A 25,671-nucleotide genomic window follows, 5' to 3' on the forward strand; every position below is an offset into this window, starting at 1 on the left:
TTTTTTTATACTCTTAGGTGTTTTCTACAGTTTCTTTTATTTTTTATTTTTAAAAATTTAAAAAAAAAATTTTAACGTTCATTCATTTTTTGAGGGACAGAGACAGAGCCCAAGTGGGAGAGGGGCAGAGAGAGAGGGCAGGGGGAGACAAAGAATCCGAAGCAGGCTCCAGGCTCTGAGCTGTCAGCACAGAGCCCGATGCGGGGCTGGAACTCGTGATCTGTGAGATCATGACCTGAGCCGAAGTCAGACGCTTAAATGAGCCACCCAGGCACCCCTATGGTTTTTTAATTAGTGAGTATATATGGCTTTCGTAAGGAGAAGAAGAATGTTGCTTGAAAGCTGCACGTGAAATGTGTGTTTCTTTTAAGAATCATTTTTACTATCGGCTTCCAAATCGAAGATGGCCGAAAGGTCTAAAGTCAAAACAAATTGACATTTTCTAATTGTTACTTCCGTGTCGCAGACTCAGAAGTTGTGTAAGGTAGTCCCTACCCTGTAGGGGCTGTCTTCTCAGTGGAATATCCTGCTTTTCCTCTGAGACATCGTTTCGTGAACAGGTAGCATTTGTCTCACACGCCTACTAGGTTGCCCTGTTAGGTAGTATTGAAAAGTAGAACCTGAGATTCTGTTGGTTTCAAAGTTCTATTTTTTGCTTACTTTTTTTTTTCCTCTGAGAATTTCTGGGCTGAAAGGTTTGGGGAAGAATTCGAAAATCAGAATGTAGCAGATCATTTCCTTGATGATGGGCTCTCCTCTGATTCCTCTGTGTATCCCCCCCGCCCCCCACCCATGCTGTGCTGTAAGAGAAGCTTGCACTTATAAGTAGAGTCAAGGGACCTCGTCACAACCCAAGGTTGCTCCATGGTGTAAACACCAGTTTCAATGCGGACGGGCCTGGATTTCTTGCGGCACCTACCGTCTGTGTGACACTGAGTATTTCTGAGATGTACAATGAGTTCATTAGCTTCCATCGATATCACATGAGAAAATACACATGAAGTTGCTTAGCACCGTGCCTAGGCATAAAAGACACTCAAAAAGTGATAACAAACATTATTATTTAGAGAGGTTAGTGTCCTGGAAAAAGAGGGAAGAAGACCACGTAAAGGAGCACCTGGGGAGAAACTGGGCCCAGAGGTAGCTCAGAGTTGTAGGACCTCCTATTACTGCCTGAGCAAGGCCCCCCCAAGGCTGAATGCTGAAGAGGCACGCACAAAACCCTGTCACCAGCTCAAAGCCTCCTTTCCTGAGGAAATTTGCTGGGAAATTGTTGAAATGGATATACAAATCTGTGATGACTACGGAAGTGAATGATGATCCCTAAAGTTGTACAGTGCACAACCTGCAAAACTGTACTGGGCATGCCAGAACTATACCCACAAGATGGCTTTCTCCTCGTTTTAGTCTCTTAAATTGCTGATGTGTTGTATTTTACGTTTCCCGGTGGGCCCCTTTAAATTCTTTCTAGGTCAAGGCAGGGAACCCATGTCAATACGTTATAAGACCTGAAGAAGTTGAAAGGTAGGATATACCAAAAGGCACAGAATCCACGCTGAAGGAAGGACTGGTCAGCCCCTGTCTTCCCTCCCACTTCCAGTCCACTGCATCTTCCTGTGATGGCACAAAGTATCTGTACATCAAGACATACTGCAGCAGACGTGAGTGGTCCCAAGGGGGCTAAATGCCTTGTAACTACCAGTCAGGAGGAAATTAGCCCCTTCTTTATGCATTTGTTTAGCTAACATCTGAAACGTACTACCCCTCGACGTTGGCTTCGATTGCAGATATAACCATGTTTGAGAAAGGTTGGTTTCAGGCTTGTGGGGGAAGCAGACGGCTGCGACCCAGAGTCAGGAGAAGTTGACACCAGCCGTGTTCCGCCAAGTGTCTCCTTACCCTTTATTATTCCCACTTTCTTCCGATCCGCCTGCCGGCCCTCCGCGGTTTGGCTGGACTTGGGGCCACATCCAGGGCTTCCCCCCGACCCACCTGAAAGTCATCTCAACGGGGACAGGGACAGGGACGTGGTCGGTGGCTGACTGTGGGGGCGCAGCCAGCCTTGGGGGCAAACAGCGCAGGCTCGGGCACGTGACAGGGGGAGGCAGTCGACCTCGTGGGGTGTCGAGCGGCTGTGGGTGGGGTGGCTGCAGGCGGTGGGAGCAGCGGAGAATTCCTGCAGGAGGTCACGTGCTGGGGTCCTATTGGGAGCGAATCCCTTAGCCACAGGGAAGCCGAGGCTGGGAAATAGGACTTCTGGGGTGGACACCGGCATAGGGGAATTGGGAAAAAGCTCCCCAAGTCTGAGAAGGGGGGCACTGTCCTGGCACCAGAGGTTAGAGCGAATCAGGATCCGGTTCCGCTACAACCCGGCAGTTTATGCAGTGAGACCTGGGCAGGGAAGACAGATGCGGCACCTGCTGGTTTGGGGCGGGGCCGGGAAGCCAGGGCTTAATTCCGGAAACAAGGTCAAGCTGAGGGACTGAAAGCACGTGATGGGAGGACGTGATACTGTGCTCAGTAGGTTTTGGACTACTTTGCTCTAGTCACCTCCCAGACGACCCCCGAGACCCCCGGGGCTGAGATGGTCTCCCCTGTGGAGATGGAGGGGGCTCTGGCCACGTCCCTCTGTCCTGAGCCCAGGCCCTTCTCCGCCCCGACTGGGGTCACAACTGGGGGCGGGTCCTGACCAGCTCCTCTCGCCTCTGCTGGCCTGATGATTCTGGACACTAACTGCAGCTCATCTCACCAGAGAGCTCAGGAGAAACAGGCCTGGTCTCTGCCCTTGGCACTTTAGGCAAATCCAAGGGCTCCGTGATGTGCAATTAAAGAGAAGCCGGGCATTGCTGGGAGCATTTGCCTTCCACGTTTCTGTGAGTATTAGCAGCGTTCTCTTAGGATGGCCTCACCCTGCTGCTGCCAGTTTTCATACCCAGTTCGTGACGGAGGAGCTAATGCTCCCAACCGCTTTCTCTTTTCATTTCCTCCGCCTCCTTCCAGAAGCCCCCTCCCCTCCCCACTCCTACCCCAGGGCCCGAACTCGGAACTCCGTCCCTTCCCTTCATCCTTCAGCTTCTCTTTGTTTTTCATGTACTATTTACATGCACTCTGTGCATTTTGAAATCGTGGGTTGTAACTTCTTACCTCCTATACAGTTTGCCACTTTGTTCTCTCAGTCACTCCTTCGTAAGAATTTGCTGAGAGCCTGTTTCACAGGGCGCTTGTATCACAGGCTCTGGGGTCAGAATATACACGCTAATTAAAGTTCCCCACTCCCATCCACTTACTTCCCGGGTAAGAACTTTATGCCTCCAATAAAGACTTTTCCTCCTGTTTAAAGACAGCTTTTTACAGATTTTCGAATGCCTTCAACCTTTTAAACCTCTGCACCTGATAAAATTAAGGCTTTAAAGAGCTTACTTTTTCAATAAATCTTTGGTTTGAGGGTTGATAAAACAGAGAAGCAACTGAAAAGAAAAAAGAAATCTCGATCTAACACTAAAGCCTTTCCGTCCTGCAAGGTGGAATCCTTTGACCTAGATCTGTCTCTTCAAAGGCACGTGACTGTAAGAAATTCTAGGTTTTTCTTAGACTTCTAAGAGAACTGGTAAATATTGATCTAAAACGTTAGGTTCATTAGCCAACTTTTATTTGATTTTCCTGAAAATCTGCCAGACAGAAAGTTCTCACTTTTACCCGCCTTCATTGGTATCCCCGGAGCAGTTTTGTCCACAGCAACCGAAAACGTCTCTGGGTTGAAATAATCCTCTCCTGCTTCCAATGCACAGTCAAGGAATTTTAAAACCAGAGGACTTTGTAATCACAAAATACTCTCCGAGATTTAGAAGGCCACAGAGCTCCAGAGAAATAGCCATTTATCTTTCTTCTAACGGTAAGCACTGCGTTTAGAAATGTTTGTAGCATCTTCTGTCGTTTTTTAATGCTAACATAAGAATCTTAAACTCTCTCTCTCTTTTTTTTTTTAAATCGTGGAAGTAATCCCAGTATCTTTGTTACTACCCCACAGTCATTATTAGGTCATTTCTGGGCCAAGATCTGACATGAGATGCTGTTAACAATTTGTGTTCCTTAAGCAACAGATTGAAGAGATTAAATTTTTTTTTTTTTTTTCAGAAAGCTGATTGGCTCTAACATTGTCCTTTATGCCTTTAGTGACCACTGAGTCTGTGGATTTATTGTGGCTCTTGCGGTCTTGAAACACTCTTGTTTTTCTGCTAGCTCGTACTTTTAATAAATTAAAAACTGGAAAATGACCAGTGTTTTCTGGACGTGACAGTTTCCTTCCATAGTACCCTTCTTATCTAAAACCTTCTCACTCAGCATGATGTACGTCGTTTGTTGAAATTTATTTTCTCAGGCACACCTGGGTGGCTCAGTCGGTGAAGCATCCGCCTTCGGCTCAGGTCATGATCTTACGGTTCGTGGGTTCAAACCCCGGTCGGGCTCTGTGCTGACAGCTCAGAGCCTGGAGCCTGCTTCAGATTCTGTCTCTCTCTCTCTCTCTCTGCCCCTTCCTAGTTCGCACTCTGTCTCTCTCTGTCTCTCAAAAGTAAACATTTAAAAAACTTAAAAAATAGTAATAATAAAAAGAAATTGATTTTCTCTTTATTTTTATTTGTTTACTCGAGTGATGAGAACCACACCTCACAGAGTTCTACATTAGGATGGGATAAAATGAGGGTATTTCCTGTCTGGTTCCTATGACTTGTACCCCGTGCAAGATAAACAGAGAAACTTACTCTTCCTGACTTTTTTATTCCTTTTTATTTTAGAAGGAGGCAGTGTGACAAACTTCTTGGATGTTCTACAGTTCAAAAGTCTCCAGCCATGATAGTTTCCTGCTGTTCGCAGTTATAAATGACCTACAGACCCCCTACTGTTCAGAAACAGCTTGCCATTGCAAATCAGCTTAGCCACCCAATTAATGAATCCTTTCAAACACGTTGCAGCCACGGTAATGAAGGCCTTTATTTTCCCCCTTTACCACAGAAATTCCTCCCATTACAAGTTTACACCGTGAACGGCAAGCCACCCAACTCCCTTAGACACTGACTTGAGGTAAAGGAAGAGTGGAAATGTGCTTCTGGACAAAGCTTCCGGTATTTTGGGTGCCATTGTTCCTTCTCCTCAGCCTTGTTCCCTCTACTGAGACAGAAAGACCCTCCACCCAGGACAGCGGCAGCACTTGGAGTCCAGGCCACCTGACGGAAGTGCTACGAGCTCTCTCTGCTGGCGATCCCCCACCCCTGAACCATTCTGGAAGCCTCCTCAAAACACTGATGGAGAAAACTGGCTGCCCACGGAGGACAAACGGAATGCAAGGAGATTGCCATCTGGTTAGTGTGACAGAATGGGATCAGGTGCCAGGGAACGTTCAAGAAAGAGCAGTGGCTTCTCTAGCCGTTTGCTTCAGTAAGGCAAACTCAAATGCAGCACCCAAGTGGGCTGTGCCTTGTGATGTCATGTCCCCCATATTTAGGATACGGAAAGTCATTTAGCGTTCTACAAATAGTACTTGAAAACAGGGAGGATCTTGTTGTAGTAAAATGGTAATGTTTGTAGAAGCCTTTCTACGACCCTTGTGCATGTTCAGAGGTATTTAGTTATAAGTGTGAACTTTTTTTTTTTAATTTTTTTAACGTTTATTTATTTTTGAGACAGAGAGAGACAGTGCATGAACGGGGGAGGGTCAGAGAGAGGGAGACACAGAGTCTGAAACAGGCTCCAGGCTCTGAGCTGTCAGCACAGAGCCCGACACGGGGCTCGAACGCACGGACCGCGAGACCTGAGCCAAAGTCGGCTGCTCAACCGACTGAGCCACCCAAGCGCCCCTGTACGTGTGAACTTTCTAAGAGAGAGAAAGAGTCCGTGCGTGCACAAACTGGGGGGGGAGGGGGGGTGCCCGAGGAGGGGAGAGAGAGAGAGAGAGAGGGAAAGAGAGCAAGGAAGAATCTTAAGCAGGCTCCATGCTTAGTGCGGAGCCCAGTGTGGGGCTTGATCCCACAACCCTGGGATCATGACCTGAGCCAAAATCAAGAGTTGGACACTTGACCGACAGAGCCACCCAGGTGCCCCACAAGCATGAACTTTCAGTTCTTTCTTCTTTCTGATTCACTAATCTCCCCCCGCCCTTTTCTTTTGTGGTTGCCGTGAACTTGTGCGTCACTGGTTAGATACGATTTGTTTTTGATGGCATGATGATAGTACTATCATATTTGTCTAATGTTGAATTTTTTAAGTTTACTGATTTATTTTAAGAGAGAAAGCATGCATATGTATGAGCGGGGGAGGGGCGTAGGGAGATGGGGGCGGGGGAGAGAATCCCAAGCAGGCTCCACGCTCCACACTGAGTCTATCTGGGGACTCGATCCCACCACCGTAGGGTTATGACCCGAGCCATAGTCAAGAGTCAGATGCTCAACCAACTGTGCCACCCAAGCACCCTTAATGTCGAATTTTTAAGTACTTTAGCCTGATTGTTGATTGGTGTTTTCTAGTATTTTGCATGGTGGGCAGTTAATGAATTGGGTAATCACCCTCTTAAAAATGAGGTATCCGGGCTAAAATGAGGTCTGTGGCTCCTACGGCCTGGGCCCACAGCCTACCCCCGGTTTGCCAGGCGACTCTTACGCCCTGGCTGCACCTCAGCATTGTCTGGGCAGCTCTCACCAAATACTATGTGGAGACTTCTTCCTCCATAGATGAGGTTGAATTGACTTGCCTGGGATGGAATTTAAAAAAAAAATTTGCTGCAGGTCACATGAATGTAACGTCCACATTAATGTAAATTCAGCATTTAAGGTAGAATCGGAATGTCTCTGTCAGGGTAGGGGAGTTGACAGGAGCCTCACCAGAGGTAGGAGCCCATGTCTTAATTATACCCGAAAATAGACAAAAACACTCTTCACCATCTCTTTCCTGACTGGGGAGATTTTTTTTTTCCAGAATGAACCTACAAATAAATAAATGAAGACATGAATGAATGAATGAATGAATGAATGAATAAATCAATCAATCAATCTAGTAACTGCCTCCAGCAAAACAATTTTGGCAGACTTTCTCAATCGTGCTTAGTTTTAGGGAAAACATTTCCTGGCCAAGTGTTTTTGTTTTTTGTGTTTTTTTGTTTTTTTATTTTTTTGTTTTTTTGGTTTTTCTTTCTTTCATGACAGAAGGGTCTGCTAATGGAATTTGTCTCTGCTCTGTGCAAACAGTGAATAATTCAATAATTAGTGAAATTCCCAGGGGTCCCCAGAGCAAACATGTGTTATAATAGGCAACTCATCTGTGATGACATTAATTTATATATATAGCAACATAAGACTTCCCCATGGAAATAAGTAGGAGTCATGTCTTATTAATGTCCTCTGAGAATGTGCTGTGGGGAAATGTTCTCCTCTAATGACATAAAGTGCCTTATTAAGGCTGTTTGAATATTAGTCAAGCTAGGGGGAATGTAAACATGCAAAATTGTTCTATGTTTTGTTTTGTTTTGTTTTTCAGAGGGAGACACTGTTTTGCACTTTTTGTTTTCTGTGACATTATCGAGACTTTGGCCAATTTCGCTTCCGTTTCAGCTATTTTTATTCCTATGAAGTGAAACACAGTCTTTAATAGCTTCGCCCTCTTGCTGCTGCTATTTCTTTGTGTAAAGGACTGAGGTAAAAAAAAAAAAAAAGTCATGGGGTGGCCTGGGTGGCTCAGTCAGTTAAGTGTCTGACTCTTGATTTCAGTTCAGGTCATGATCTCACGGTTCACGCGTTTGAGCCCCGCCTCGGGCTCTGTGCTGGCAGTGCTGAGCCTGCTTGGGATACTGTCTCTCCTCTCTCTCTCTGGCCCCCCTTTCAAAATAAATAATAAACCTTAAAAAAAATAAATAAATGCAAATTTCAGCTTTACTTGCTCAGAGGGCTACAATTCACCTGAATCACCCATAGGCAAGGATTCCATGAAATCTCTCCATGTCATTCATAAAAAGCCGGGGAGAAACAGTGTCCTATTGATTTCACAAGCATCTGCATTCTGGCACAAGCCTTGTTGTTGGATCTTTTGTGTCTTTTTAGGAACTTCGTCCAGTTAGAGGCAGGGTTTAGATTAGAAATTCTGTGGTAAAAAGAGGGCAAGGGGATGAGTTCACATCCCTAAATGTCTGAAAAAAAGAGGGAAGTGAGTGTCTTAAATTTGTGGGGGGGAGACGAAAAGTTTCCAATTTTATTTCAGGCTTAGGTAAAAACTGAATGGGTGTGTGTGTGTGTGTGTGTGTGTGTGTGTGTGTGTAAATCAATCTGAACTCTCTGAAAGCACTGTGCGCTTAAATCCATTCAAACTTCAGCCTTTGAAAATGGACAGTCTTGCCTGATCGTGGCCTGGTTTCTTTTTTTCAATGAGAAGGGTTAGACTGCAGTTTTAATGAATTTAATGAGGGATTAAGTAACTTTAGGAGAACAAATTCCACTTCAGTAATGATGAGAACCATAACCCTACATGAGTTCCAGAGGCGGTGAAGGGATAAGAACCTGGTATCTGGAGTCAGCCAGCCCTGGGCCCAAATCCTTGGTCTGGCACTTTCCAGCTGTTAGGTCATGCTGAACCTCAGCTTTCTCATCTGTAAGGCCAAAGTGCTGGTCCTCTCCTCGGGGGGGGGGAGCTCTCTGTGAGGACCGCAGGGCCATATGTGAGCTAGCTCGGTCACGAGAGCGCCAGCTCTCTCTGTGCCCTCACATTTCCTGTATGTTATGGACATGCCCAACGCAGCGCTTCTGGGAAATAAGATCCTCCTCAGCACCCCCTCCTGTCCCCTCCCCCCCCCAACTGTTCAGGGCTTGGGGTGTTTATTCAAGACCTCCAGGAGATTCTCAGACACATTCAAGGTATAGAACCACTGCTTTAAGGTCCTGCATTTAATTCAACTTTCCTCCCACGTTTGTCTTACCCTGCCGTGCGTTGAAGAGTGGACAGCATCGAGCTTTATCTTAACTTGTTTATCTAACAGGTTTCTTAACCCTTCTCAGTAAGACTTACCTCTCTGTCGGTCAGAAATGCCACAAAATCTGGTCATGGGTCCACAAAAAGCCAGTGCCTGCCATCAGCACACACCCCTCCAACTCTTTGGCAGGAAAAGGAAGAAATATAATTTCCTTTTTATGATCAATTCTAAGACAACCCTCTCCCCCAGAAGACCTTGTAAAAGCCAGTGGGCTTATTCAGAACCCCAAATCAACTTTAAGCATCTTTGGATCTAAAAATTTTAAAGTTTATCAAGTCTGACAACTCCTATTAACATAGAAGAAAGATTTCCTGTTGCTTTTTGTTACCGAGACTCTCTCCTCGCATAAGCAATGAACAAAGCTGAATGCAGCAGCTGGGGGAGGTGATCTGATTTGGCTATTGGAATCCAGAATCTGTGCTTTTCTCCCCAAAAAACTTAGGCCCCCACATGACAAGATTAAAAGGAAAATCGACGGATTATTCCTGAATGAGTCCATTCTTCTTTAACAAAGAATCACTTCACCGGGGTCAGTTCTTTGGATGGGTCTTGATGCCTATGAGGTGTAAGTATTTGCAAAATTGGACTAAACGTCCTCCCCCCAAAACAACCCAGCCACTGCTAACAGCTCTAACAACTGAAACAAATCTTGTGATGATGAACCGGAAAGTCCAGTCCACCATCAACCCCCATGGTGCTTTTTGTCATGTCAATGTCTGTTTGATTTTCTGGTGTTCCCTAGTGTTCTTTCCTCAAGCCACTGTCTTCCGTACAAAGGTAACTTCTTTAAGAATCAGATGTCTCGGGGGCACCTTAGTGACTCAGGCGGTTGAGCAACCGACTTCGGCTCAGGTCATGATCTCATGGTTTGTGAGTTCAAGCCCCACATCAGGCTCGCTGCTGTTAGCACGGAGCCCGCTTCAGGTCCTCTATCCCCTTCTCTCTCTGCTCCTCCCCCACTTGTGTGCTCTCAAAAATAAATACACGTTTAAAAGAAGAATCAAATATCATAAAAGGGCAGAAGGTTTTCAATTTATGGTCATTTGATTCGCAATTGAGCTTTATTCCAGCAGGTCTCAGAAACTTAAAGCAAAGTTTGGGCAACCTCTGTTCATTCAAGATGACTGAAATCTCTAGTCAGACAAAATGAGATGCTCCACAGGTATTTAAAACATTTTCAGTCAAAAGCAATTGACCTTCCATGTTATATGCTTTTTAGAAACCACTTCTGGAGCGAACATTGGTATGATTTCATATCTTACCCTCTCCTCTGCTGCCCCAGGCCACATCCCTCCTATTCCAATCCTAGAAAGGTACATTGAAGAGGAACCACAAATGGACAGGAGTGTGAGGCACATCAGATGGGTGAAGTGTAGCCATATACTCTGCTGTGTGCTATCAACCAAGCTCCGGCCACATGTATCTGGTCTGGTGGCTTCATGGAGGTCCCATTTCTCGTGTCACTGATACCCTTTTGCCTCATCAACCTCATCAAACAGCCTAAATGGCATTTGAAAGTCTGTCAACAGGAACTCATTCAATCTTCAAGTGGTACTATGTTCTCTCATTGATTTATATTAGAGCCTTACCAATTACTTGGCCTCCCCATTGACCTCTTTTTCTATCAAACAGGAGGGAGAGAAAATTACTGGTTGAAGGGGTTGTACTTTCAGTACATAGGTGGGTCTACAGCTCAAATTCTTCATGGCCCAAAACAAAGAGATAAGCAAATAAAGCGAATCATTGGCATAGTGGGAATTAAGATTGGGCAACCACTATTAGCTTTGTGATTTTAGGTACATTATCTACCCTTTTGTAGACTTGGTTTTCACATATGCTATAGGTATACCTTCCTTGTAGAAGGAGGACATACCTCATGCTGGATCCTGTGCACACAAATGTACCCACTGTTTAATTCACGAGGCACCAAATAATTGAGGAATTGGTACTCTAATTCTTTACATCATTGCAGAAATAGTTGGTGACTTATCACATAGGCTGGGGCCATTTTGTTTTCTATTTAAAATTTTGGAATCATGTTCTTACCATCAAAAAACTCATTATCTGACTTTTTCCAGAAGCGATTAGATTGAGGAATGCCCAAATACATAAGGCACTTAGCACAATCCTGGGCACCTGGCTTCCAGTAAAGGCTAGCTAATGCTATCAATAGTTCGGTTTCAGGAGGCGGTATGTTACAAAGAGAGGCTTGATGACACTATGTTTCAGTTGACTAACCTCCTTGAGTCTTGGTGTCAGCCCCGCCAATAGCTACCAACCCATGGACTTTTCTCGTCTGCTACTCAAGAAACAGAAATGTGCTGGGGTGGTTTCAGTGGTGGAGCTTAATAGTCACATTGAGTGACTTGATGGGAAGCCGATGTCTCTCTTTTTGCCGAACTCTTACCCCATCGCAGTTGAGTTGGGGAGAGAACAGAACCTGTATGGCTTGTGAAGAATGTGATTAATGCTTTGCTTTGGAGACAGATGACATGTTTCTTCCTGACTCAGACGGTATGTCCCAGATGTTATCTGGTGGGACACACAGCATACATGGAATTAGGACACCTGAAATTTCCACCTCAGAGAATAGATGAAAAGATACCATCGTACATTGTCCCACATTGGGAAGAGTCCTTCTGGGGCTCAGGACACGCATCCCTCCATGCCTTCATTCTGTGGCTGTGCCTCTGGGATCCTGGGAGAGTTGTCAGGAGCTCCCCACTGTCTCTGAAGGAAGGCAGCTCCTGTCTTGTGGGGAGGGCTTCCCTTAAATAGCCCTGTCTGTATCTTTTTCTCATCGTCCCGTTACGTTACCCGAAACACCTTCTGCCATGCAGACTTCCCAGCTTAGATGAGCCAGACGTCTTGCTGTGGGTGTGAAGCAAGTAAAGCGTGGTGGAAATATTTTTTAGCCGTTCTCTTAGGTAGGATAAAGGCGAGGCAGGTGGTGTTCATTCGTTCCATTCCGCGCCTTGTAAGTGCCAGGCATTGCCGGATGCTGAGGATAGAACCGTGCACGGACAGAACCTGGCCTTAATGGACCACTCGTTCTCGAAGGAAGAGCGAAAATAAACACGGGGAGAAAGCAAGTTTAGAACACTAGTGCTATGGAGAAAATAAACGTGATATATGTTAGAGCTGCCACCAGCCACGTGTGACCGTGGGCCACTTGATAACGTGGCTCGTCTGAATTGACACGTGCTGGTAAGTGTAAAGTACGCACCAGAGTTTGAAGACTTGGCATGACGAAAAGAATGTCAAATGGCTCACAAATAACTTCTTAAGATTGTGATTACAAGTTGAAGTGATCATATCTTGCATATCTAGGTTTCAGTAAGACACATTACTAAATGTATTTTTAAAATTAATTTCGCCTTTTCAAATGTGGCCACTAGAAAATTTAAAGTGATGTGTGACTCGCCTCTGTGGCGAGGGTTGTGTTTCCATCGAACAGTGCTGTGCTGGAGAACGTGGGACGGGGGAGTCAGGGCTTTCTACTTTGGGTAGGGTGTGGATCCTCAACGGGGTATCTCTTTAAGCTGAGATCGGAGAATTGAGGGGGAAGGAGACCCGAGAGATGGTGGAAAGAGCTTGGTGGAACTGATGGAAAATCACAGGGGCGGAAGGTTAGTGAGCGATGTGGAGAAAGGCTAAGGTAAGACAAGAGAGGTAGGCAGGCAAGAGCCAGACCAAAGAGAAAATTGTATGGAGCTTAGATTTCAATCTAAATGCAATGGGGTCATTACCTTAAACGCCAAAGAGCCAACGGGTTTTACTCAAGGCAGCAGATGGACATCTGGAGAGAGAGAGATTACCCTCAGGGAGTAAGGGCTCCCCGGGAGGGCAACATCAATGTGTAGAAGTCCAGCCACGACTACCTTATTTGAAGCTGGCTGTTAGACCCACCCGTATTCCCCCCCTATTCGTACAATAATGAGCACTGGAGATCTGGCGGTCGTTAGTGTTCTAGGACTCTTTGCTAAACTTTGTTTCTACTTTTGTTGTTTCATGTTTTGTTTTTGGCACAGTGCTTTGAACCAGATGCCCTGTTGCTAATAGCTGGAGGAGATTTTGAGGATCAGCTCAGAGAAGAAGTGGTCCAGAGAGTGTCTATTCTCCTCCTCTTTTACATTATTCATCAGGAAGAGATCTGTTCTTCTAAGCTCAACATGAGTAATAAAGAGTATAAATTTTACCTGCACAGCCTCCTCAGCCTCAGGCAGGATGAAGACTCCTATTTCCTTTCACAGAATGAGACGGAAGATATCTTGGCGTTCACCAGGCAATACTTTGACACCTCTCGAAGTCAGGTAAGAAGGGCACCTGGCTGTGCTGCTAAGAGACAGACTTGGAGCCCTGTTTTCTGTCACTTGTTTATCCCCATGACAGTCAAGGACGTCTAAGAGAGGTATTTGTGGGTTTTAGTGATGGGATGTTAAGTGACATCATTTGAAATTCTGAGTATAAAAGGAGGAAGGGTGATGACTAATGATAGTAAAAGGAGTTCTAGCCAGAAGGCAGGTGGGTGGTTGGGTGGGCAGGAAAGCCAGGTGACAGGACAACTCTCTTTTCCTGAACGTGAAAGTGAGTGATTCATGGCTTCCGATCGATCTCCAAGAACTGACCCACGGTGGGGAGGACGCGATGCTCTTTGCCTCGCCTTCCAGCCAGGGAAAAAGAAGACAGAACCGGTGTGAGAGAGGTGAATTTATCATTCGTTGCTTCACCGAAGAAGCAGCTTGCAAAAAGCATTATTCGTGACAGTCAGCACAGACAATAGCTCTTCTGTAGCTTTTGATTTGTGCCACACATATTCAGGGGTCTCTCAAAGTGCTTTGCTTTCCTCGTGGCTCCCACTGTAAGGAACCAGGCACCTGGTCCCTTCCAGCCTTCGTTACTGTTCCAGCAAGAGCTGGCCTTTCAATTACCTTTATGCTTTCTGCCTTGCGGTGGGGAGTTTGAGCAGATAAAGCGCTCTGGTCGTAGGAAAAATTTTAAAGCCACATTTTCTTAAAGAATTGATTGAACAGTCACCAGTGCATTTTGAAGAGTGCCATGAAACCTGTTTTATTTTTCTCTCTTGAATTTTTCATTGACGTGTGTCTTTGAGCTGCTGTAACAAAAATACCACAGACTGAGTGGCTTCTACACAACAGAAATTTATTTCTCATGGTTCCGGAGGCTGGAAGTCTGAGATCAAAGTACTGGGCAGATTTGATATCTGGTGAAAGCCCCCATCCTGATTCCTCAGAGACTATCACCTCACTGCATCCTCAGATGGCAGAAGGGGCAGGGGAGCTCTCTGAGGTCTCTCTCCTAAGGGCACTAATCCCATTCCTGAGGACTTCACCCTCATGACCCAATCACCTCCCAAAGGCCCAGCCTCCTAACACTATCACAGTAAGTGGCAGGATTTCAACATTTGAAATTTGGGGGAACGTAGTCATTCAGTCCGTAGTGATGTATATGGACGTATTTGGTTTTTGGCCTCAATTCTGGCTTCCAGGAGCCCAAAGGTGTCTGTGCATTCATGCTGTGGCTCAACAACCAGCCAACATATCCTCCAACTTACTGTAAAAACGTTTAATTTCTCTTGCGATTGGCACACAGATGGAAAGACTGTTTCCTGAGGTCTTTGTGGGCATCATTTTGGTAACTCTCATCTCATGACTCTCCAAATAAGGCCATATTTTTGTGTCCACTTCCAACTGAGAAAACGGGTTCCTTTCTAGAATTCGGTTTCTGCTTCAATAAGGAAGTACGCCCACATACAGTTTCTTCAGTGCAACATCCATATGATACAAGATCGGTTCAGGTCAGCCACTTCGAAGCAGATGGTGTGTATATATTCGACGCAGATTTCTGGTTATCCAACACAGGCCGCAAATACCTGGGCCTCCAAGCGTATGTGAGAGCCAACATTCCAAGAACAGAATAAAATAATTCAAGATTATGTGTAGACGTACTTTTTCCGCCTCTTCAGTCAAGAAGAATTAAGAGCTCGTAACCGTTGCTGGGCCTCGGATGGTTATCTTCTGGAGGAGAGCACGGTCTCCAGTTCCTGGGAAGGGTCCTTTGTTCGCTTGGGCTGGAATTCCCTTAGGAATCCTTAGTCACTCAATCCAGACTTGTACAGGAGGCCTGTGGGCATCTCACCGGAGGATGCCGCTCTCTCCGACTAGAGAGTGTGAGGCCACAGTCGGTGCTGGCAGACCAGGCCCGCCATTACCAGCAGCTCCAGGTCTTGGTCTGCACAGGACTCAGCCTCTGCAGGTGAAGCCACTAACAGCCACTCCAGGGGGGCCTTAACCAGCTCACCAAGAAACAGCTTTACCCCGTAGTATGCTAACGTAGCCACCCTCCCTGATGGCCCAGAGTATAAACATCCCTCTATTCCTTCATTCTCTTTTATCCAACTACTATTTTATCTTCTTGGCTCAGTCTCTTGCTCCCACCTCTCCCTGTTTTTTCCTCCCACTGTTTGCTGTTTCCATGGGAGATAAGCAGGGATCTCTACAGACTTCTCTGCTAGCCCTGACTCTTACGTGGAGGAATAATGGGTTGGTATCACCATTATACAGTTGACAAACCCAGACACCTGAGCCATTTTTAACTCTTTGGACATCTTCACATTTTCCTACAAGTCCTTTGTAATGTGCCTCAAATACGTCCATTTCTTTCCATCTCTGGTGCTACCCTCTTAGGTCGAGAAGTATCTTGGACTAATAAATAACTCCCGAACTAGACATTCAGCCCTTAGTTTCTATCCCTGGCAATGTCTTCACTACTTTGCCACCAGAGTGATATTTCTAGAACATACCATATTGTATTGTTCTTTTGTTTATAGCATTAGTGGCTCCTCTGGAGCCTTTAGGGAAAAGTTTTCGTGATGGCTCTTGCTACCTTCTCCAGCCTCCTGTCTATCAGGTACACCAATGGACACTGGGACCAACAAGAATAGTAGTTAAGATTTGCTGACCGTGTTCTGTGCACCAGCTACCATATTAACTATTTTACACACATGAGCTAATCTTAATAACCTTTGTGGGTAGGCAGCATTGTCCCTTTTTACTGATAAGAATATGAGAGTGAGCAAAGTTAATCATTTGGCCCAAGTTTGCTCAGTTACAAACAGCAGAGATAATTTTAAAACCTAATCTGTCTGTCCCAAGCACGATGCTACGGAACTCACTTTGATGATAGGAAAGGCCCATCAGCAGCTTGGATTTCCGTTTATTTCTCTACACAAAAGGAAGGGTATTTAAGAGCATAGGCTATGGAGTCAGATCTGAGTGCACATTGGGACTCTACCTGTCACTGGCCAGGTGGTCTGGGAAAAGGGTATCCTGTGCACAGAGCTCTGGGATAATGAAAAGAGAACATAGTGTCATGGACCTAGCATGGCGTCTGGCACACAGTAGGTACTCAGTAAATGTTGGTGTGGCGACGAGGCAAAAATAGGGACTAGGTCCGTTTCAGCCATGATGATGATATTATGGATGTAAAGCCAAGGGAGAGATTTTTATGAATGGGCATACTAGGGGCACGTAAGGCTAGAGTCTAGCCTTTCAGATGCTCATAATTTAATTGAAGACCACTCAGTGTACACATGGAAAAGATCCCATGTCCTATGGGAGTTCAAAGAACACAGAGACTGTGCCAGCTTTGGCCATCACTTAGCACGCATTGAGCCTGAGACTAAAGGCAGGCGTTAAAAAGGAAGTGTTCTGTGATGACACGAGGCCGCAGGGCCGGTGTGAAGTCAAGGTCGGGAGTAGAGATTTGAAAGTCTTTACACTGTGGGCTGGACTTGAAGCTGGAGAAAAACAAGTCACCACCTGGAAGCCTGTGAACAAGAAGAGCGAGAAATCTCTTTGGAGAAGACACATCTCTGAGGGAATAGTGAGAAAGGTTAGGTAACCGAGGACCACTAGGGTGGGAGTTAGAAAATACAGTGTCCGGGCAGATAAAAGAAGCAAGCATTTTCCAGACAGAATTCTATCTGAGACTAGAGAATGTTGATAGTTGTGTTCCTACAAACAGCTCAGACCTCTTCAAGGTGAAAAACTCTTCTTTGTCTTTTGGGGAAATCCTAGAGATATTTTAATCAAAATGGCTTTCGAGGTGCAAGCTTTTTCTTTTTACTATGCATCTGATTTCAGTGTATGGACACCAAAATGCTGCAGAAAAAGTCTGGAATACTGAGCGGGGATGGCGCTGATGAAAACACACTCCCTCGGTTGGCAGCGACGATCATCACTTTGTCCCTCCAAGGTGTTTGTCTGGGGCAAAGAACCTTGCCGTCTCCAGACTATTTTACGGAATATATTTTCAGTTTTTTGAATAGTACAAATACTCTCCACCTGTCAGGTAAGGATGCTTTTCATGAATGTAACTACCAAGTCATGCCTACTAAACAAATCGTGCCAAAAAGAGTGACGCTTTTTGATGACTAAATTTATTCAGGTATGTTCTAAACACTATTTTATCATAGCCCGTGGTAAGACAGCTCAGGTGGCCCTTTTAAGGCAAACATGCTATCGTATCTTTGTGGCGATGAGGCAACAATTGGGACTCGGTCCGTTTCAGCCATGATGATGATATTATGGACGTAGAGCCAAGGGAGAGATTTTTATGACCTGCCGTAAGTGCTGAGGAACGCTTGTCTGTTTGGTACGTAGTCCTGGGCGAGGGGTCACAAACTATTGCCTAGAATGAAGACATGGAAAGCCCAATGGTGCAAGAGCCTTGGTGGTGTTTGCTTGTAGCCATAAAGATCTATTATTTAATTTTAAATAAAAGTCGTGTGAGCTCTCCATCCTGGTTATATTAGTGACTGCCAGCTTTTTGGAACTCCGAGAAGAAATGGGATGCCAGGGATGGAGCCAGAATGTTTGTTTTGCACATTTCTTTGTAGTCGACAAGGCATTAAAAATGAAATGACATCTAAAAAATCTGTACCAGGAGGCCCTGTTTTGCACACCAAGGGCTCTCGGAATGTCGCATAATAGCTGTTGCTGCTGCCAACACCCTTCCTCTTGGGAAGTCACAAGAAAAAGGGAGATGTGAATTTACCAAGGGACCAACAACGCCCATGATCTGGGTAAACCTCCCAACTCTGAAAGAAGGGATTGGGGTCTGGGGACATACATTCAGTGTTGAACTTTCCCTGGACCTACCTGTTAGCACAACCATTTGAAGGACAGATGCGCTTTTCTGCAGTTTATTTTCTTTTTCTGTGAAAAGTTGAAATGTAATTAAATCATGTTACCTGGCTGCCATACACAGGAAACAAGCCAGGGAAAGGCATGTTATGCCGAGAACAATTTTGAGGTGGGAAACAGGGGTTGGGAAATTTTAGCGGTGCGATTCCCGTTGCAACTGGAGGAGAGCCGTGATTCCACTTTGCAAATAATGTCAAGATGTAGGCCACTTGAAGGCTCTATCGCCCCCAAGAAATGGGAGGTGATCAGACTGCAATACAGAATATAGTTAGAGGCAAGCTGGGTAGATATGGATCATTGTGGACCTTCATTAAAACGCCCAAGTAACTGCTCACGAGCGATCTACAGTATCGCCTCCTGAGGCAAAAACCAGTCACTTTTGCATCTGAGAAGTCACAATTCCGTTTCCAAGTGCCATTTCGTGTCAGCACAATTAGGTGTTTGTTTCAGAAGCCATGAGACATTTTCTCTCACAGCTGCCCCGAGCTAGGGCTCTGCTGATATTGATGGTATCATGGAAGACAGTATGCTCATTTTAAGTGTTGTTTTCATTTAAAACCAGTAGAGTTAACATACAGTGTTATATTAGTTTCAGATGTACCATATAAAGATTCAATACTATACATAACTTATCGCTCATCAAGATAAATGTATTCTATATCCCTTTCACCTATTCCCCCATCTCCCCCTGCCCCCCCCCCCCGTAACCATGTGTTTGTTCTCTACAGTTAAGAGTCTGTTTTTTGGTTTGTCTCTCTGTCTTTGCTTTTTTCCTTTGTTTGTGTTGTTTCTTAAATTCCACGTGTGAGTGAAATCATACAGTATTTGTCTTTCTCTGACTCATTTGGCTTAGCATTATACTCTCTAGCTCCATCCACGTTCTTACAAATGACAAGGTTGCGTTTTGTGTGGCCGAAGAATATTCCGTTGTATATATACAACATCTTCTTTACCCATTCATCTGTTGGTGGACACTTGGGCTGCTTCCGTAGTTTGGCTGTTGTAAAGAATGCTGCATAAACATGGGGTGTATAGAACCTTCTGAATTGGTATTTGTGCATTCTTTGGGAAAATACCTAGTAGTGCGATTGCTGCTTTATATGTAGTTCTATTTTTAATTTTCTGAGGACACTACATACTGTTTTCTGCAGTGGCTGCACCAGTCTGCATTCTTCCCGATGGTACACAAGGGTTCCTTTTTCTCCACGTCCTTGCCAACATTTGTTATTTCTTGTGTTTTGGATTTTAGTCATTCTGAAAGGTGTGAGGTGATGTCTCATTGTGGTTTTGATTTGCATTTTCCTGATGGGAGTGATGTGGAGCATCTTTTCATGTGTCTGTTGGCCATCTGGATTTTTTTTTCTTTCAAATTTTCATTCAGATTCTAGTCAGTTAACATATAGTGTGATATTGGTTTCAGGAGTAGAATTTAGTGATTTATCATTTACATATAACACCCAGTGCTCAACACAAATGCCCTCCTTAATAGCCCATCCCCTACCCAACTTCCCTCCATCAACCCTCAGTTTGTTCTCTGTAATTAAGAGTCTCTTACGGTTTGCTTCCCTCTCTGTTTTTTTTTCTCCTTCCCCTATGTTCATCTGTTTTGTTTCTTAAATTCCACATATAAGTGAAATCGTATGGCATTTGTCTTTCTCTGACTCATTTCGCTTAGCATAATATACTCTTACAAATGGCAAGATTTCACATCATTGCAGATGGCAAGATTTCATTCTTTCTGATCGCTGAGTAATGTTCCATTGTGTATATACACCCCATCTTCTTTATCCATTCATCAGTCAATGGGCATTTGGGTTCTCTCCATAATCTGGCTATTGTTGATAAGGCTGCTGTAAACACTGGGGTGCATGTGCCCCTCCAAATCAGTATTTTTGTATCCTTTGGGTAAATAATACCCAGTAGTGCAGTTACTTGTCATGGAATAATTCTAATTTTAACTTTTTGAGGAACCTCCATACCGTTTTCCACAGAGGCTGCACCAGTTTTCATTCCCATGAACATTGGAAGGGATTTCCCCTTTCTCCACAACCTTGACAATATCTGTTGTTTCTTGTGTTGTTGATTTTAGCCATTCTGACAGGTGTAGGGTGGTATCTTATCATGGTTTTGATTTGTATTTCCCTGATGATGAGTGATGTTGAGCATCTTTTCATGTGTCTGTTAGCCATCTGAATGTCTTCTTTGGAAAAATGTCTATTCATGTCTTCTGTCCATTTCTTAATCAGATTGTTTGTTTTGGGGGTGTTGAGTTTGATAAGTACTTTATAGATTTTTGGATACTAACCCTTTATCCGATATCTCACTCACAAATATCTTCTCTAATTCTATAGGGTGTGTTTTAGTTTTCTTGATTGTTTTTTTCAGCTGTGCAGAAGCTTTTTATCTTGATGAGGTTCATAGTTCATGTTGGCTTTTGTTTCCCTTGCCTCTGGCGATGTGTCTAGTAAGAAGTTGCTCTGGCCATGGTCAAAGAGATTGCTGCCTGGGTTCTCCTCTAGGATTTTGATGGTATCCCATTTCACATTTAGGTCTTTCACCCATTTTGAATTTATCTTTATGTATGGTGTAAGAAAGTAGTCCAGTTTCTTTCTTCTGCATGTTGCTGTCCAGTTTCCCCAACACCATTTGTTGAAGAGACTGTCTTTTCCCCATTGTATATTCTTTGTCGTTTGTCAAAGATTAATTGACCATATAATCATGGGTTCATTTCTGGGCTTTCTGTTCTGTTCCATTGGTCTGTGTGTCTATTGTTGTGCCAGTACCATACTGTTTTGATTACTACAGCTTTGTAGTATAACTTGAAGTCCAGAATTATGATACCTCCTGTTTTGTTTTTTGTTTTCAAGATTGCTTTGGCTATTTGGGGCCTTTTGTGGTTCCATACACATTTTAGGATTGCTTGTTCTAGATCTGTGAAAAATGCTGTTGGTATTTTGATAGGGATTGCATTACCTCTGTAGATTGCTTTGGGTATTATAGACATTTTAACAATATTTATTCTCTAATTCATGAGCATAGAATGTTTTTCCATTTATTTGTGTCTTCAATTTCTTTCACCAATGTTTTATTATTTTCAGAGTATAGGTCTTTCACTTCCTTGGTTAAGTCTATTCCTAGATATTTTATTATTTTTGTGTAATTGTAAATGGGACTGTTTTCTTAATTTCTCTTTCTGCTTATTTATTATTAGTGAATAGAAATTCAGTAGGGACACCTAGGTAGCTCAATCAGTTAAGCATCCAACTCTTGATTTCAACTCAGGTCATGATCTCACAGTTCTGTGTTCGAGCCCCACATCTGTGCTGTCAGCACGTCAGCACAGAGCCTGCTTGGGATTCTCTCTCTGCCTCTCTCTTAACCCTTCCCCTGGTCTCTCTCTCTCTCTCTCTCTCTCTCTCTCTCTCACACACACACACACACACACACACACACACACACACACACACATTCTCACTCTCCCCCAAATAAACTTAAAAAAAAAAAGAAAAGTAACAGATTCATGTTCATTGATTTTGTATCCTGCAATCTTATTGAATTCATGTATTAGTTCTAGTAGGTTTTTGGTAAAATCTTTAGGGTTTTCTATGTGTAGTATTATCTCTTCCTTACCAATTTGTGTGTCTTCTATTTCTTTTTCTTATCTGATAGCTATGGCCAGGACTTCCAGTACTATGTTGAATAAAAGTGGTGACAGTGGACATCCTTGTCTTGTAACTGACCTGAGAAGAAAAGCTCAGTTTTTCTCTCCATTGAGGGTGATATTGGCTGTGGGTTTTTCTTATATGGACTTTATTCTGTTGAAGCATATTCCTTCAAAATCTACTTTCTTGAAGGTTTTTATTATGAATGGATGTTGTATTTTGTCAAATTCTTTTGCTGCAACTATTGAAAAGATCGTATGTTTTTTTATTTTTTCTTTTGTTGATGTGATGTATCACACTGATTAATTTGCAAATATTGAACCACCCTTGCATCCTAGGAACAAATCCTACTTGATCGTGGTAAATGACTTTTTTTAATGTATTGTTGGTTTCAGTGTGCTAATATTTTGTTGAGGATATTTGCACCTATGTTCATCAGAGATATTGGCCTGTGGCTCTCTTTTTTGTGGTGTCTTTATCTTGTTTTGGTACAGGTAATGCTGGCCTCATAGAATGAATTTGGAAGGTTTCCTTCCTCTTCTTTTTTCCGGAATAGCTTGAAAAGAATAGATGTAACTCTTCTTTAAATGTTTAGTATATTTCACCTTATGAAGCTCTCTGGTCCTGGACTTTTGTTTGTTGGGAGTGTTTTAGATTACTGATTCAATTTCAGTACTAATAGTCTGTTCAAATTTTCTGTTTCTTCCTGATTCTGTTTTGTTAGGTCACATGTTTCTAGGAATCTATCCATTTCTTCTTGGTTGTTCAATTGGTTGGCATATGATTTTTCACAGTTTTCTTTTATAATCCTTTATATTTCTTTGCCATTTTTATTTCTTCTCTTTCATTTCTGATTTTTAAAATTTGGGTCCTCTCTCTGGCTGAAGGTTTTATCAATTTTGTTGATCTTTTCAAAGAACCAGCTCCTGGTTTCATTGATCTTGTTTTTTGTTTGTTTGTTTGTTTGTTTCTATATTGTTTATTTCTGCTCTAATATTTATTATTTCCTTTCTTTTACTGGCTTGGGGTTTTGTTTGTTCTCCTTTTTCTATCTCCTTTAGGTGTAAGGTTTGCTTGTTAATTTGAGATTTTTCATGCTTTTGATGTAGGCCTGTGTTGCTGTAAATTTCCCTCTTAGAGCAGCTTTTCCTGCATCCCAAAGATTTTGGGCCGTTCTGTTTTCATTTTCATTTGTCTCCATTTATCTTTTAATTTCCTCTTTGATTTTTTGGTTGACCTATTTATTGTTTAATAGTACATTATTTAACCTCCAAATATGTATGTTCAGATTTTGTCTTGTGGTTGATTTCTAGTTTCATAGCATTGTGTTCAGTAAAGATGCATGGTATGACTTCAATCTTTTTGAATTTGTTCAGACTTGTTTTTTGGCCTAATGTGTGATCTATTCCAGAGAATCTTCCATGTGCACTTAAAAACAATATGTATTCTGCTGCTTAGGATAGAATATCTGAATATATAGATCCATTTAGTTCAATGTGTCATTCAAAGCCACTGTTTCCTTGTTGATTTTCTGTTTGGATTATCTGTCCATTGATGTAAGTGGGGTATTAAAGTCCCTTACTATTTTTGTATTACTATTTATTACTTCCTTTTTGTTTGTATTAACTCTTTTATGTATTTGGGTGTTTCCATGTTGGGTGCATAAATATTTACAATTGTTATATCATCTTGTTGGATTGCCCCCATCAAAACATTTTTTTGTAATGTTTTTATTTTTGAGAGAGAGAGAACATATGCACAATGAGTGGGGGAGAGGCAGAGAGAGAGAGGGAGACAGAGACTCTGACATAGGCTCTGCACTGTCAACGCAAAGCCCAACGTGGGTTTCCAACCCACAAACCATGATCATGAACTGAGCCAGTCAGCTGCTCAGTTGACTGAGCCACCCAGGAGCCCCACACCATTAATGATTATACAGTGTCCTTCTTTGTCTCTTATTTCAATCTTTTGTTTTAAAGTCATTTTATCCAATATAAGTATTGTTACCCTGGTTTTCAAATCCATTTACATAATAAATACTTCTCCATTCCTTCATTTTCAATCTGCATGTGTCTTTAGGCCTGAAATTGGTCTCTTATAGGCAGCATATAGATGGGTCTTGCTTTTTTATTCATTCTGTCATCTTGTCTTTGATTGGAGCATTTAATCCATTTACATTCAAAGTAATTATTGATAGGTAAGTATTTATTGCAATTTTGTTACTTGTCTTATGATTGTTTTTGTAGTTCTCTCTTCCTCCCTTGTTCTCTTCTCTCATGATTAGTTGGCTTTCTTTGGCGATATACTTGGGTTCCTTTCTCTTTATTCTTTGTGTATCTATGACTAGTTTTTGATTTGTGGTTTCCATTCATTTTGTATATTAAATTGATAGTCACTCACAGCTGAACCCATTCTTTAAACCTCTCCCCACCTCCATGTTTTAGATACATGGTGCCATACTTTACATCATTTTATTTTGTGGGTCCTTTAAGTGATTTTTATAGATATTATTTTTGTTGCTTTCATGGTTCCTACTTTTCTTACTCTAACTTACAGTCTTTCCTTGCCACACAGAATCCACTTTAACATTTCTTGTAGGGCTGGTTTAGTGGTCATAAATTCCCTTAACTTTTGTTTGTCTGGGGACTTCTTTATTTCTCCTTCTGTTCTGAATGCTAACCTTATTGGATAGAGTACTCTTGGTTCCAAGTTTTTTTCTTTCAGCACTTTGAATATATAGTGCCATTCCATTATGGCCTGCAAAGTTTCTCCTGAAAAATCAGCTGATAGCCTTATGGGGTTTCCTTTGTATGTAAGTATTTTCTTTTCTCGTGGTGCTTTTAAAATTCTTTCTTTACTGCTTCTTTTTTGCCATTTTGATTACTATGTGTCTTATTGTGGACCTTCTTGGGTTGATTTTGGGGGGCTCTCTGTGCCCTTGGATCTGGATTTCTGTTTCCTATCCCAGATTTGGGAAGTTTTCAGCTATTATTTCTTCAAATAAATTTTCTACCCCTTTTCTTTCTCCTTTCCTTCTGGGTTCCTTATAATGTGAATATTGCTGAGTTCCCTAAGTCTATTTTCATTTTGAATTTTTTTTTCCTCTCAGCTGTTCAGCTTGATTTCCTTCTATTATTCTGTATTCCTGGTTGGTGGCCCATTCTTCTGTTTCCTCTAGTCTACTATTTACTCCATCTGGTGTATTTTTTATTTTACTTATTGCATTCTTCAACTCTGATTGGTTCTTTTTCTGTCTCTTTGTTAAGGGTTTCATTGATGTCCTTCAGTCTTTTTTTCAAGTCCTGTGAGTATCTTTATAACCACTGATTTAAATTATCTAGCAGGCATGTTTCTTATCGCTATTTTGTTTAGGTTGCTTGCTGTGATTTTGTCCTGTTCTTTCATTTGGGACATATTCCTCTGTCTCTTCAGGTTGTCTAACTCTCTGGGTCTGTTTCTTTGTGTTAGGAAAGTCAGCTATGTCTCCTGCTCTTGATAGTAGTGCCCTTATGAAGAAGAAGTCCTGTAGTGCCCTGCAGTTCCGTGTCTCCTGTTCAGCAGAACCTGGTGCATCAGGAGAATCTTCTATGTCTCTTGCATACATCCTGCTATTTTGGCTGAAACACTTTTTCCTTCAGTCCAGTAATCTGCAATGGCTCTCTTTGCCTATTGTGGACAGGGTTTGGTCCCTGTGGGGTTAGTGCAGGACCCTTTCCCTGTATTGTACCCTAAGAAGCCTTCATTGGTGGGTGGGACCTATAGTAAGACCAGCTGT

General features: G+C 43.0%; 1 protein-coding gene across 2 annotated transcripts in view; it reads left to right on the forward strand.

Annotated features, from left to right (window-relative positions):
- The first annotated feature begins 2,251 nt into the window (after positions 1-2,251).
- Positions 2,252-25,671, forward strand: part of SLC39A12 (solute carrier family 39 member 12) — an 85,687-nt gene continuing 62,267 nt past the window's right edge. The window contains exons 1-4 of one of the 2 annotated variants that reach the window (XM_015077847.3): positions 2,252-3,892; positions 5,011-5,357; positions 13,039-13,320; positions 17,173-17,380. In XM_015077847.3, the coding sequence (XP_014933333.1) occupies positions 5,097-5,357; positions 13,039-13,320; positions 17,173-17,380 (751 nt within the window). In that variant the 5' untranslated portion in view covers positions 2,252-3,892; positions 5,011-5,096. The remainder of the gene's footprint in view (positions 3,893-5,010; positions 5,358-13,038; positions 13,321-17,172; positions 17,381-25,671) is intronic. The other variant, XM_015077848.3, reaches the window with a different exon arrangement.

The sequence above is a fragment of the Acinonyx jubatus genome, chromosome B4 (assembly GCF_027475565.1).
Source record: "Acinonyx jubatus isolate Ajub_Pintada_27869175 chromosome B4, VMU_Ajub_asm_v1.0, whole genome shotgun sequence".
Lineage (NCBI taxonomy): Eukaryota > Metazoa > Chordata > Mammalia > Carnivora > Felidae > Acinonyx > Acinonyx jubatus.